At 31.9% G+C, this 13,961-nt stretch overlaps 2 protein-coding genes across 7 annotated transcripts; one reads left to right on the forward strand and one right to left on the reverse strand.

The window, feature by feature from the left end:
• Positions 1–6,994: 6,994 nt before the first annotated feature.
• LOC115980242 lies at positions 6,995–7,549 on the forward strand. Its single transcript, XM_031102519.1, has one exon. The coding sequence runs from the start codon at positions 6,995–6,997 to the stop codon at positions 7,547–7,549; it is 555 nt and encodes a 184-aa protein (XP_030958379.1).
• A 1,305-nt stretch (positions 7,550–8,854) lies between these two features.
• On the reverse strand, positions 8,855–13,955 carry LOC115982447 (probable disease resistance protein At4g19520). Of its 6 annotated transcripts, none has more exons than XM_031105057.1 (6): positions 13,828–13,955; positions 11,092–13,722; positions 10,948–11,000; positions 10,486–10,659; positions 10,197–10,339; positions 8,855–9,345 (listed from the first exon to the last, which is right to left on the reverse strand). In XM_031105057.1, exons 1-3 carry the CDS (start codon positions 13,939–13,941, stop codon positions 10,989–10,991), a joined length of 2,757 nt encoding a protein of 918 aa, XP_030960917.1. In that variant the 5' UTR covers positions 13,942–13,955; the 3' UTR covers positions 8,855–9,345; positions 10,197–10,339; positions 10,486–10,659; positions 10,948–10,988. The 6 variants fall into 6 exon arrangements, with proteins under 6 accessions (XP_030960917.1, XP_030960916.1, XP_030960915.1 ...); XM_031105056.1 differs by having other exon boundaries at positions 10,486–10,842; XM_031105055.1 differs by having other exon boundaries at positions 10,486–11,000.
• Between the last annotated feature and the right edge of the window lie 6 nt (positions 13,956–13,961).

A 13,961-nucleotide genomic window follows, 5' to 3' on the forward strand; every position in this document is an offset into this window, starting at 1 on the left:
ATGCATGAACTCCAGTTACTTCAAAAAATTTCAAAAATAGTGGTAGATTGTAAAATATTTTCAAAAATAGTGGTATTTGGCCATTTTAGCCTATAAATTCTTTATATGAGTAATTAATGCACCATTTATGGATAATTAATACATAGAAATACATTCATTTTCAATAAATACATGGAAATTAATACAAGAATAGTATGTTCTCTTCCTTCTTGGAAGTTGGGACAACAGACCTTAGACCACTATGACTAAGATTCATGCTTTCATATCTGCTAGCTGATGCCCTAGCGTGATATGAACGGAATTTTGAAATATTTTGTACAAAATTATCTTATGACCTATGTATGTTACTTATTATGTGTGATGATGATATAATAAGGAATCAACTTCCTTTATATTACATTTTATTAGATTTTCTTTAAAAGAAAGATATTTTGTTAGAAAGAGAGGAAATGCAAATTAATTGTCGAAATTAATATAATTAAGAATAAAAAGATGTTCCTATCAAAAAAAAAAAAAAAAAAGAATAAAAAGCTGTTACTTTAAAAAAGAAATTTTGGTGAAGAAAAAAATGTTAGAGGGGGTGCAACCAGTGTGGCTTTTCAACATGCTACTAGTGGGGCTATTTGAACTGATGCCTTGGGGCATGTTAGCTCAAGCCCTTACCATTAGGCCAAATTAGTAATCTATTACTTAATTGAGCGAATTGAAAAATATTTAATTACTTTTATTAGCTTAAGGGGATAATTATTTTTTTATATACTTAAATGCATGTTATTAAAATTTGCTTTTATCTTTTGTTGGACACTGTTTCTTTTTTATTTAATTATATATATATATATATATACGATGTGTTTTTTGCATAGAAAATTAATAAAGGTATACAACTTTTTTTTTTTTTGTGGAGAATCAATATAGCTACAACTTAAAAAAAAAAAAGCTACAACTTATTCAACCAAAATAAATAAATACAACTACGATTGAGTGTATTTGATATGTGAAGTTAGTATATACGTATTTTTTTTTAGAAACAAACTAACTGTTAAACATACACACACTTAATTACACTCACTCACAAAATCCAAATACATTACTTAACCTAAAGTACCACTACAACAAAAGGGCCTAAGTTAGTATATATGTACGTTCGTTATACATAAACCAATAATAAAAATGCAAATGTCTCTGTCTCAGTCATATAAAACCTTCATCTACTCTATCAAGAAAAAAAAATCATCTACATTCTTATTTTGCCCAATTTTCAAACCCGTCAATAATAGTACTATTAATTTCAACAAAAGTCAAATGTGCTAGCTGAAAGTAGGTTTATGCAAGTAGCAAGTGATTGACATACAATATCTAAAACACAATTAAAATAAATTATGGACCCTCAAAAAAAAAAAAAATGCAATCATTTAAATGCTTCTTTCCTTTCTTTTTTGACTTGAATGCTTCTTTCCTTTCAATCCCATACATCTTTTAATTTTAGCTACTGTAATTAGGATTTTAGTTCAATACGGTTTATTAATTAGCTTGAACTGTTCTGAGTTCTCTATGATACGAGACTGTTCCATTAATCTTTATAATATAGACTTTTTTTTTTTTTTTTTCCTTTTCTTTTCTTTTTCTTTTTAGGAGAGAGTTGAAAATTTCATTAAGAAAAATAAGCTAACTAAGAAATTTTTTGATAAGAATTTTTTAGTTTATCATTTTTTTTGCAAACTATATAATAGAAGCTTATATTTATAATTTCTTTATACTAATAACAGGGTTTTTTTTTTTTTTTTTTTTTTTGAGATCTTATACTAATAACAGGTTGAAAACTAAATTTACATCTTCGGAAAGATGAAAAATAACGTTAAACTATAATGTTTCAATATAAGAACAAATTTAAACCTATTTAATATGGTTACTAGTTTCAATATATATTATAATTTAAATATTTTTATGCATTTCGCAGTTAAAATTTTATTTTTCATATCTAACCGTGTAGAAAGTATCACATAATTTGAAATTTTAAATAGTATTACACTACATACATTGTAATATTTAATTTAAACTATGAAATAGATTTTGGAGATCTATTTTTATTCAAAACTAGTCGCTAACCTGTGCGATGCACAGGAAAACTATTAGAAAATAATAAAGCATGCATATATTAAAAGACAATTTAAGTTCATGTGTGCTTGCAAGGGATACATACCTAAATAGTTCTTGCAGTAGAAATAAAAGTCTTATCTTTAAGATAAAGAACTGATGTAAACAAACTAACCTTACATAAAACAAATTAAAAAAAAAAAAAAACATAAAATTGATGTCACGGGAAATTCAGCCACATAGTAGTAATATATAAATCTCTTAAAACCTAAACCTAAACCTAAACATAAGGACTAAATATATAAACAAACTAACCTTACAAAAGCTGAACTTTATAAGCTAAAATCTATACCATGAGTTGTAGATCTTGCTATACCGTGCGTTTAGGGCTTCCTACATCTGGAGAGAGAGAGAGAGTTTGCAGAAACTAAAGAAAATCTTTCTATAGCTTAAGAAACACAATATACTAAAATCAAAGAGATAAAATTTTCAGAGGACAAAATATTATAGATAATTTAAAAGAATTTTGGTTTAATTCTTGAACACCGCAACTCCATAAAATTCATACTAATAATAATATTTTATGATAGCGCAGTTAGAATTTTGGTTTAATTCTTGAACACTGAATTAGAAATTGATTATATGAGTATTCAATGGTGAACAAAGTACTATGTATTAATTAATATATAAACAAAACTAACCTTACAAAAGCTGAACTTTATAAGCTAAAATCTATACCGTGCATTGTAGATCTTGAATGTTTTAGGGCTTCCTACGTCTGGAGAAAGAGAGAGTTTGCAGAAACCGTGGCTTTATATTTCTTAACTTGAGAGAGGGGTAAGGTTGCTAGGGTTTTGAGGAGTTATAATTTTTATTTATTTTTTATTTTTTATTTTTTAAATAATGTGTTGACGTGGAAAATTGTGGTGCTAGCAAAGGCTTCGGTTATATATATATATTTTTTAAATATTGTGCTGACGTGGAAAATTGTGGTGCCAGCAAAGGCTTCGGTTTTATATATATATATATAGATTGGTAAAGTATAAAGTAAAATATAAAAAGTGGGATAAATGGCAGGATTGTATCATAAAGGTCAGGATTTTATAATTCTCATCATCTCTGATGTTACATTCAAGAATCATACAATAATTACGTCTCCTTTGACAAGGAAATCAACCATATTTTCATGAGCATTCTTAATCATTAGTATCACTCAATTCACACTAGTTGGCCAAATAAAAACACAAACCCAGCTTGTCTTATCCTATATATTATCAGAGATTCAGAGACATGAAATTGGGTCCACTGCCGGCTGCCGCCACAAGTAATAATTTTCTCATTGCATTATACTTTCGGATATATATATATATATATATAGATATATATTTATATGGATAAACTTAGCAAAAGGATTAGAAAGACTAATTTCCTTGATTTCAGTAATTTGTCTATTTATTAATTATTCATATATTGAAATATAATGATGGAAAAAAATATATTTAAGATTTAACCAACCTTAAGAGTAGGGGTGTTCGCAGTGCGGTTTTGGGCCATTTTTAGCACTGTACTTTGCGGTGCGGTTTAACTAAAATCATAACTGCACTGCACCTTATTTTTGCGGTCACATGTGTGGTGCGGTGCGGTGTGGTGCAGTTTAGAGTTTAACCAAAATTATAACCACACCGCATCTCATTTTTGCGGTCACATGTGTGGTGCTATATATAAGATGAGGTTTGAAGATGGTATATTTTTCAAATTTTGGGCATTTCCTACCCATCCCAAAACTAATTTTTCCCTTTTTTTGTCCAAGTTTTAAATTATTTAGCTAGTTTTTTTTAATTTTTTTTATTATTATTTTGGGTTGGCTTTTCTAGTCAACACTTACTAGGGTTATCAAACTTTTTTTTTTTTTTTTTTTAAACAAGGGTTATTAAACTATTAATAATATATTTAATATTAAAAATAAATAAAATATATTAATATATAGAGAGGGTGCGGTGCTGTGCGGTTTTCTTATTATAAAACTGCAAACCGCACTGCACCATGTGGTGCGGTGCGGTGCAGTTATGCTATTTTGCGGGCAGTTTTGGTGCGGTTTATGCGGTTTGGTGAACACCCCTACTTAAGAGGTTGGTGTGAAATCATAAGCTACCCAAAAATTTTGAGAGTTTTTTTGAGGGAGCAATTTTTTTTTTTTTTTTTTTGGAGATTAAAACTTAATTATTGTTGCTGTTTTTGTCAACTATACATTCGTTAAAAATTGCTATTCTTTAATTTGTGTCATTATAATAATCCATTTTGCTTTTCTTTTTAACTTTTTAGTGATTACACATAAGAAATTTTAACCTTGTAAATCCTAACTAAATTAATATTGTTGGATAGATAACACCTTTAGGGAGGGTCAATTAAGAGCAAAATATATTATAATGGTTCAAATGTTATATTATGGCCTCAAATGACCTCTCTCCCCAACGTGTTATCTTCTCAACAAGTAATATTAAAGCTAATGGTGGTGTGTAGCAACCTGCCTAGATTATCATAATCTCTTTCATAGTTTGAGTAGGAGTGTGTCTTTTTTGCAGTCGGATTAAGAATGAGGTGCATATAGTTGCAGCCCAATAAGCGTACATTGCATTAGATAAGCTCACACAAGTGATCTTGGAGAAATAAAGATCAACATTGTAGTCTTGTCAATTGTGCTATATCAAAATGAAGAATGACAGCAGTGTAATCCTATGGATGTGGACATACAGGTTGCGCATTGATGGGCATGTGAGTTTGACAGTTGATTCCAGGAATGATGTACAAAAGGCCCATGGATGACATGCAGGGGAAAGAAAAAATCCATAGAGAAAGAGAAGTTTAATTTGTTTGTGACCCATAAAAAGGTCTAAAAACTTACAAAGAGGCATTGATTCACACTTGAGTAGGAGATTATTAGGTATACACCAATACTTAAATATAACATATAAGGACATAATCCAAAAGTTTAAACTTATAAATTTGGGTTTCAATATGCTATGCTAATTTCCCAAGTCCTATTTTTTTTTTCCCTTCATATTGAAATTCCACTCACATGTGTGTATATCCAACGAAAAGTAGAAATTCCTAAAGAAGCACTTAACCTAACCCTAATTTCTCTAATTCCAACTAAGCAATAAAATTTAAGCAAAATTGACATTAAACACAAGTGCAGTGGAGTTTAGTGCTTCTCAACATAAACAGTTTTATTCTTTTTTGATAGTTCAATAATTATAATGGGAAAGGGTATTTAACTTCTAGATGTATCCGTTGAAAACACTAAGCGATGCTAGTTGAACTAATTAAACGACTCTTCTAATATACACGGTTAATTAACTTTATTCATATATATATATATATATATGACTTTGTCTGAATAGCCATGTAATTGTTTTTCAATTGAATTTGATACTTGAATGGATGTTAAAGCCTGCGAAATATTGATAGTGTATAACTGCACCTAATAATGTCTGTTGAATTATTAATCATCCTCATGTTTCCTCTTCTTCTTTTTTGTTGTTGTTGTTGAGAAGACTTATGTTTCTATTTTTTTGTTTGTGGGTTCCAGTTTGCTTAACCAGTAAAGTCTTTGATGGTTGAATAAGAGATCTATGATTCAATCCCCGCTTACACCAAAAATCGATTAGTATCTTGATTTAATGATAAAAATCTTTCAATAGGAGTGGACGTCATACGTTTAAAACTCTAAAAAATATGTTTCTATTTTTTTGTTAGGTTATCGTCGTATTGTTTGCATTGTGGACGTTAACATCTTAACAAGTTCCAAATATGGATCCTCCATATTCATGAAGGCTTTCAATGAACTTGAAGAGGAATGTTAATCTATATTTATATATATTTAAAAGTTAAAGCATAGTATTTATTGTGGCTGCGCTCTCGTTGAGCCACATCATCATCTATTTTCAACATTCTTTCTTATTTTTAATTCTTTTTTTTTTTTTCTTCCTATTAATTTCCCAACTTATTGGTATACTTTTTCTAACTTTTCTCATCTCTTTTACCTTTTCATCTTCCCACTACTTTCTACATTAATATCACTTTTCCTTTATCCCTCTGTCCCTTTATCTTCCTTTATTTTTTACTTTTTTTATTCCCATTCTCTTACTAAAAATTAACAAATCTCTTTCCATTCTATTCATAGTTTTTCACATACAAAAGGTTATTTCTCTCTCTTTTTCTCTCTCATTTTTTTTTTTCATTTTTGGTGGATTTAAAAAAAAAAAAATTCTTGCATCTCTACTTTAGGTTGATAAATTTTCGCATTATTTGGATCTCTACTTTGGGTTAATGTGATTAAGTTTTATGTTTTTAAGTTGTTATCTTTTTTATTCATTTTGATTAAATTATTTCATAGATGTTATCATATTGTATTATAAAGATAGTATATAAGAATATAATGTTATTTTAATAAATAACACGACTTAGATAATTTGATGTTTGTTACTATATTTTTTATTTTTACTTTTTTTTTCTTCTCATATTATTATTATTTTTAATAAATTTCTTATTATTCTCTTTCACATTCTCTCTTGAAAAAGTGGTTATTATCATTCTCTTGATTTTTTATTCTTTCTTGCAACTCTATTTTATATTGATGAATCATTATGATTTTTGAAACTCTATTTTGGGTTCATTTGTTTTGGTGTTGTATTTTTTAATTTTCCATCATAAGTAGTCTTTCTCTCTACAATAAAATTTAGAGAATAAATTATAGATATTCAATATAAGTTTAATATAAGTTTTGATTATTATGATAATCTCTTTTAAGTGAATGAATAATTAGAATAATTTATTTAAATAAAATTTATACATACATACATACATACATACATATATGTATTTATTATTTATTACATTTATGTCTAGCCAAGTGCCTACTGCTACTCCAGTGCAGCGGATTCATCGTCCCAGAAATCATTGGAAGCCACCACCATCGCAGCTATTCAAAATTAATTTCGATGGTGCCGTCTTCCCACATGATAAAAAGTTTGGCATTGGAGTTGTTATAAGAGATCACCAAGGATTAGTGATTGCATCATGCTCAAAACTAGTACACCAGGAGTTATGCAGTGAGGATATTGAGGCAAAAGCTGCGGCTTGGGCTCTTTTGTTTGCCTTGGAAGTGGGGGTGAAACGGGCTGTATTGGAGGGTGACTCTTTGACTGTTATTAAACGGTTAATGGAGGAAGAAAGGCTGCTAATACCAATGGGTTTGCTCATTGAGGATGCCAAAAAGTTATCTCAACATTTTGAAGAATTACATTACTCTCATGCTAAGAGGGATTGTAACGTTTTAGCTCATAATGTGGCTAGACATGCCGCTGGCATTTCAGATTTGTTAGTTTGGATGGAGGATATTTCCCCACAATTTCATGATGTACTTCAAGCCAATTTATTAGGCTTATTTGAATAAAAGTATTTTACATGGTTTCCTCAAAAAAAAATTCATGCAATTCATTTAAAAGTAGTAACGTTAAAACAGATGAATAACGGCCCTAAAGATTACATTTGTATATTCATAACCTTTATGTTTAGAAAGAATTTCACTTAAATTTAGTCATATCGAAGTGGACTAAAATGCTACATTAACGTGGCTCAACAAAAGTGCAACAATAATAAATACCATGCTTAAGATTTTAGATATTACGAGTTTAAGATTTATATATATTTTTAATAAATTTGGATTTAGATTAGATACTTTCAACCCAAACATGTATTACTCTTTTCCCATTATCTAAGTGCAAAAAAATAGATTGAAGTGGCCCAAAATGAACCGAAGTGATCCGAATGGACTGAATTGAATCAAATGGAACAAAGTGGACCAAATGGACAAAATAGGACCAAATGGACCGAATAAGAACAAGGTGGACCAATGGGACCAAACTGGATAGAATGGACCTAATGGGCTAAGTGGGACTGAATAGGACCAAAGTGGACAGAATGGACCGAATAGGACTGAAATAGACATAATGGACCGAACGGGACCAAAGTAGACTGAATAAGACCGAAGTGGACAAACTAGACCGAAGTTGACTGAATAGAAAATGGACCGAGTAGGACCAAGGTGGACTGAATGGCCCGAATAGGAATGAAGTGGATTACAGTGGATAGAATGGACCGAATAGGACCAATGTGGACCGAATAGGACTAAATAGAATCAAAGTAGACTGAATGGACCAAATAAGACCAAAGTGGACTCTAGAATGGACTGAATAAGACCTAAGTGGATAGAATATGACCAATTTAGACTGAATAGAGCCATGTGGACTGAATGGACCGAATTGAACCGAAGTGGACTGAATAAGACCGAATGTACTAAATTGGATCAAATGGAACTTTAGTGAACAGAATGGATTAAATAGGCCCGAATAGGACCAAATTGGACCAAAGAGGACAGAATGGACTGAATAGAACAAATGTGGACCGAATAAGACTTCTGAAGATTTGTTAAAACAAGCGTCCTTGTGTTACAATAAAATGGTATTAATGCATCCCAGATGATGGAATTCCCATTTTACGTGCCTTGATTTTTGTTCACATCAATCTTCTACCGACTGTATCAATCATGTAATGTAATGTGATTTGTTCTTTTTGTTGAAATTAATCTTCTACTGACTATACCAATCATGCAATACAATGCAATGTCGTCTTTAATGTTTACCAAGAAAAAGGGAAAAAAAAACTTGTTTTTGATTAATCACTAAAAGTGGCTAACTAATTAACATAGTAACTTGACTGAAAAAGGTAATATAGGTTGAAAAAATTCAGTTTTGCAATTACAGGCATCACAAGCTGGTTTAAGCTTAACTAGAATCACTAAATACAACAGACTTTAGTGAGCTATAGTTTCTGTTAAAAGAGAAGGCTATTTTGCAAAAAAACTTGCCAATTTTCTTCTTAATCAAAAACTCGAATTTACATCAAAACAGAGCATGTGATGGTTCTGTACGGCTCCAGCAGCTTGTAATCTCCACAAGACAGATGCAACCAGTAAAAGTTCCTAGATAAAATGCCATGGTCTGAAGTAGACTGGCTTTGGATTTTTAGACTTCGGTTGATACTTCATCTCAACAATAGGCACTATGTTTTTTTTTGGCCTGGAGCAGAGAGTTTCTAGAAAACTTTGTAGTACGAACAGGCACCTCATAGATCCCAGACTGAAGCTTCAATAGCTATGTTAGATTGTTCCTCTGATGTAGTATTGACAAACTGCTTGTGAAAGGATCAGAAAACAATTGCACAATTACATATCATCTCTAGATTGGGTAACTTTTAATAGCATAAAGTTTGAGAAATGTCTTCCAGTTAGATGCGTTAGTTTCATATGTCCTCTTCTGAAACATTAATTTGGTTTAAGAAACACAAAAGAAAATCAACTATGAGTATAATTGCCAGATTATTATTATTATTATTAACTTTTGTATTTATTCTTATTAAATATATAATCTGTCCGAACGAAATTCAGTTTCATTTATTGAACTCGAGTGATTTGTCCAGCTCAATATGTCTTCTGTATATGAAAATACCCCATCAAATAAAAAAAAAAAAAAAAATTTGTTGTTGTTTCTCAAGTAAATCATATATTCTATAAATTTATAATACGTGGAACAGGCCTTTAACTATTATAAATTATAAAGATCCAAATCAGTGTGAGGTAGATAAAATGTTTCTAACCGTACTGATCTATATATATATATATATATATAGACGCAATACTGGCATAAATTATGAAATTCTATTAATTAATATTGGGAAAAGATGAGCGTGGTAATTACTTCAACCAAATGATGTACCTCACCCTAATAATAAACGTCGTATGGAGATTTTTCTACTTTCTTTTTTGTTTTTTTTTTTCTACTTTCTAGTATTAAGCTAGTTAATTATTGTGGAAAAGCCTGCTAAGTGTTATTATATGTTCTCTTTTATCAGTAGAATCAAGTTTCTAATTCCTGTTGCTTTTTTATTATTTTTTTGGAAGTATTATTATTGTAACTATAATTTTTTTTTTCCTTAAAATGAAAAATATTATGAAAAGGATCAAAAGAATATATACAGCTCACCATGAAGATTCATAATCTATCTCGATCCCAAGGAGATGGCTAAGTGGTTCTTAAGGCCTCCTGATATTCGTTGAATTGTGGGTTTGAAACTACTTGTCAGTATCTTGTGGACCACCTTATATGAGATTTCTCAATGTAATGACCTAGTGCGTGTGAGTTCGGAGAATTGCAAAAAAAAAAAAATCAATCTCGAAACTTTGGAATTAAGGAATTGTTGTTATTTCAGAAACTAAGACACAGGAATGGAAATCAAAACCAAAGTATGTAAAAGCAATTATCTCAAACTTACCAACGTAAAGGGAGCTTCCTGACGTAGTTAATGCAATTGGATTTGGATGTGTTGCGATAAGGTTGGAACAATTGCCATTGGATATAGAGGGATTTAAATTCGTCATGTCCTAGCAATGCGACAGTTACTTCTTCCCCCAGAGTCCAATAACTTGCATCAAGAAACACAAAACTCCTGAAATAAAATGGCCCCAGACACAGATCAAAAAGGAAAAGAAATGCAAGTATATACATATAGCTACCAACCTGAGCTGTAAGATGGAGAAAAATGCAGCTTATTGTTTAGCAAAATTTGCTGCTGCTCACAGGTCTTCCTTTTGTTATAACAAGTATCTTCTTTCTGCAGCAGTTGTGGATGCTTGCGGGAAAGATACCTCTTATGTTTCTCTTGTTTGAATAATACTCTCTTTTATTACCCAAAAAAAAAAAAAAAAAAACACTATGGGGAAAGATGGTAACTTACAAAAGTTTATTAGGCTTCCAAATTCATCAAAGCTCCCACTTTCACATGGATTCCTGACAATCAGAGTCATCATCAACGCCATAAATTCCAAAACCAATTTCCCAAAGGCAGCATTAGACTTCAAATTTGATTAAGGTTCCATACCCTCTCTGTGCCTGTCATGACATTAGAGCTACCCTCTCCACTATGTCCAGGCTCATCACTGAAGCTACCTTCACTACAATCTCTGAAGCTACCTTCTCCACTAGGTCCAGCCTCATCACTGAAGCTACCTTCTCCATCGGAAAAGAAATCGATCTCATTTGTATGGCTGAGACCTTCAATGTCTTGCTTAAATACAAAATGGACCCCGCATTTGTTAACCTTCAAGCCTGTACTTTCTGTTTTAAATTCAGTCTGATGATCAAATTCGTTCTCCTCAATTTTGTGCGACCCATTTGAATGTACATAGCTCGTACCTTCTGTTTTAAAACCAATCTGACGATCAAATCCATTCTCCTCAATTTTGCGCAACCGATTTGAATGTACATAGCTCGTACCTTCTGTTTTAAAACCAATCTGATGATCAAATCCATTCTCCTCAATTCTGCGCAACCAATTTGAATGCACAGAGCTAGTACCTTCTGCTTTAAAACCAATCCGATGATCAAATTCATTCTCCTTAACGCACAACCAATTTGGATGTACATAGCTCGTACCTTCTGTTTTTAAATCAATCTGATGATCAAATCCATTCCCCTTAATTTTGCGCGGACGATCAAGCCCATTCTCAATTTTGTCCAACCCACATGAATATAAATAGCCTGTACCTTCTTTTTTAAAATCAATCTGAAGATCAAATTTAATCTCCAGAATTTTGCACCCCCTGTGAAAGAGCCTATGGAGGTATTCTCTACGCACATAAATCAGCCAAAGGTGACTTGGTTTAACCTGACCAATTTTTTCGGGAAAGGGAAATAATATGCACGCTTTGGAGGCAGTTGATCTGTCAACTCCATCATTTGGATAGGACGCAATGGAACAACGAAGCATATGTCTCGTTCTATCATGAGATCCACTACCAAACAAACCGCCTAGGCCAGAAGGAAGATACTCAAAAGCAGCGCACATTCCGATTGCCAAACATTTCGCACCAAAATTGGGAGGCACTTCCAGAGTCACTGAAGCCCCCTCACTTTGATGGGTAAAAAATTTTGGGAATTTTTTTCCAGGAACAACGAGTTCATATCTATTTGCTCTTGAGAAGTCAGCATAACAGAGTTCCTGAAACCATAAAACCATGATGTTTGAGAGAGAGAGAGAGAGTACCTGAAAGTAAGATGATAGCAGTGTTAAAAGCTTGTCACTGAAGCGTTGATTGTCAGCCAATTTGAAGCAATTGAGAAGATAGACATTCGGCTCAAAAGGGCTTTCCTGTTTTAATTGATCAGGTAATGTTTCTAGTGAGGTACAACCATTTGCCCAAATATTTCGAATAGATAATGGAATTTGTGGCAAAGATCGAAGACTAGTGCAATTCTCAATATACATATCCTTCAACTTAGACAGACGAATGATGCTTTTAGGAAGACAAACAAAATTATTTTCGCTTAGATTTAGTTTTCTTAAGAGGTGCAATCTGTCAATATCATTAGGTACTGCTTGAAGATTGCAATTCCTTAATTCCAGATTGACTAAAGAACGCAAAAAAGATAGGGAAGGAACTTCCAAACGCACAGGATTTGGACTCCGCATAGACAATGTCCCTTCACATCCATGAAAACGTAGTACTTTGAGATTTTTTATGAGAAAGATAGAGGAAGGTGGCTCTTTCACAGCAGTTCCAATAATTTCTAGCTTCTTTAGGCCTATGAGATTTCCAATGTTCTCCGGCAAATCTTCAAGTTTTGAGCAGCCAGATAAAGTGAGAGTTTCAATATTTGTAAAATTACAAATGGCATTTGGAATACTCAGAAGTTCCTTACAATCGCTTAGATTCAATGAAGTAAGATTAGATAAATGCTCGAATGATGATGGTAGTTCTCTTATGGCAGTTTTATTCACATCTAGCTCCTTCAAACCTGTGAGATTCCCCAACTTCTTTGGCAATACAAGTGATGAGCAACCAGAAAGAGTGAGCGCTTTTAGATTTGTCATACTACAAATGGTATCTGGGAGACTCAAAAGGTCCTTGCAATCACTTAGATTCAATGAAGTCAAGCCAATTAAACGCTCCACTGATGATGGTAGTTCACTTATAGCAATTCCAATCACTTCCAGCTTCTCTAGGCATTCAAGATTTCCTAGATTCGTTGGCAATTTGTTAAGTCTTGAGCAACCAGATAGAGTGAGTGTTTTTAGAGATGTCAAACAACAAATGGAATCAGGAAGACTTAAAAGGGATTTGCAGTCTCTCAGATTCAATAGAGTAAGACCAATTAAATGCTTTATTGATAACGGCAGTCCTTCTATAGCAGTCCCATCCAAAACAAGGTGTGATAAGTGTGACATATTTCCCACAATCTCTGGAAACTTCTTCAACCTCAAACAACCGTTAAGAACAAAAATTTCAAGAGATTCCAAGCTGATCTTGCATGGAAGACTTTCAAGACATACACAACCATCCAAATTCAATAACATAAGTTTTTTAAGATATCCAAGTGATGGGTGAATCTTAGACAAACTTGTACAATCTTTAAGAATTAGCTTCTCAAGATTTGGGAGTTCAGTGGCATCAGGGATCATGATCAAGTCCTTGGAGTAACTGAGATTGATGTGTTTTAACATCTTTGAAATCTGTTATATATATATAAAGTAAATAAAGAAAATTAGAACATTTTGAACATAATATTTATTTTAAGGAAAAAAAAAAGTGCATTGTTGCATTAGCGAAAATCTTACCTTAATTCCCTTCCATATTTGCTTTAAACTACTGGCACACATAATGAGTTCAATGAGTTTATTTGGATGGAAACTTTCTGGCAAAGATTCCAAAGGATATTTTTCCCAGTTCATAAAACATAATTCATTAGAAA

Source organism: Quercus lobata, chromosome 3 (assembly GCF_001633185.2).
Source record: "Quercus lobata isolate SW786 chromosome 3, ValleyOak3.0 Primary Assembly, whole genome shotgun sequence".
In the NCBI taxonomy this organism is placed as follows: domain Eukaryota; kingdom Viridiplantae; phylum Streptophyta; class Magnoliopsida; order Fagales; family Fagaceae; genus Quercus; species Quercus lobata.

What these genes read in the sequence shown, in the direction of transcription:
- LOC115980242 (XM_031102519.1), top strand. Translation starts at nt 6,995, where the DNA reads ATGTCTAGCCAAGTGCCTACTGCTACTCCAGTGCAGCGGATTCATCGT.
- LOC115982447 (XM_031105053.1), bottom strand. Translation starts at nt 13,941, where the DNA reads ATGAACTGGGAAAAATATCCTTTGGAATCTTTGCCAGAAAGTTTCCAT. An exon ending in AAATATGGAAGGGAATTAAG is followed by an intron (nt 13,723 to 13,827) that starts GTAAGATTTTCG and finishes TATATATAACAG; the next exon opens with ATTTCAAAGATGTTAAAACA.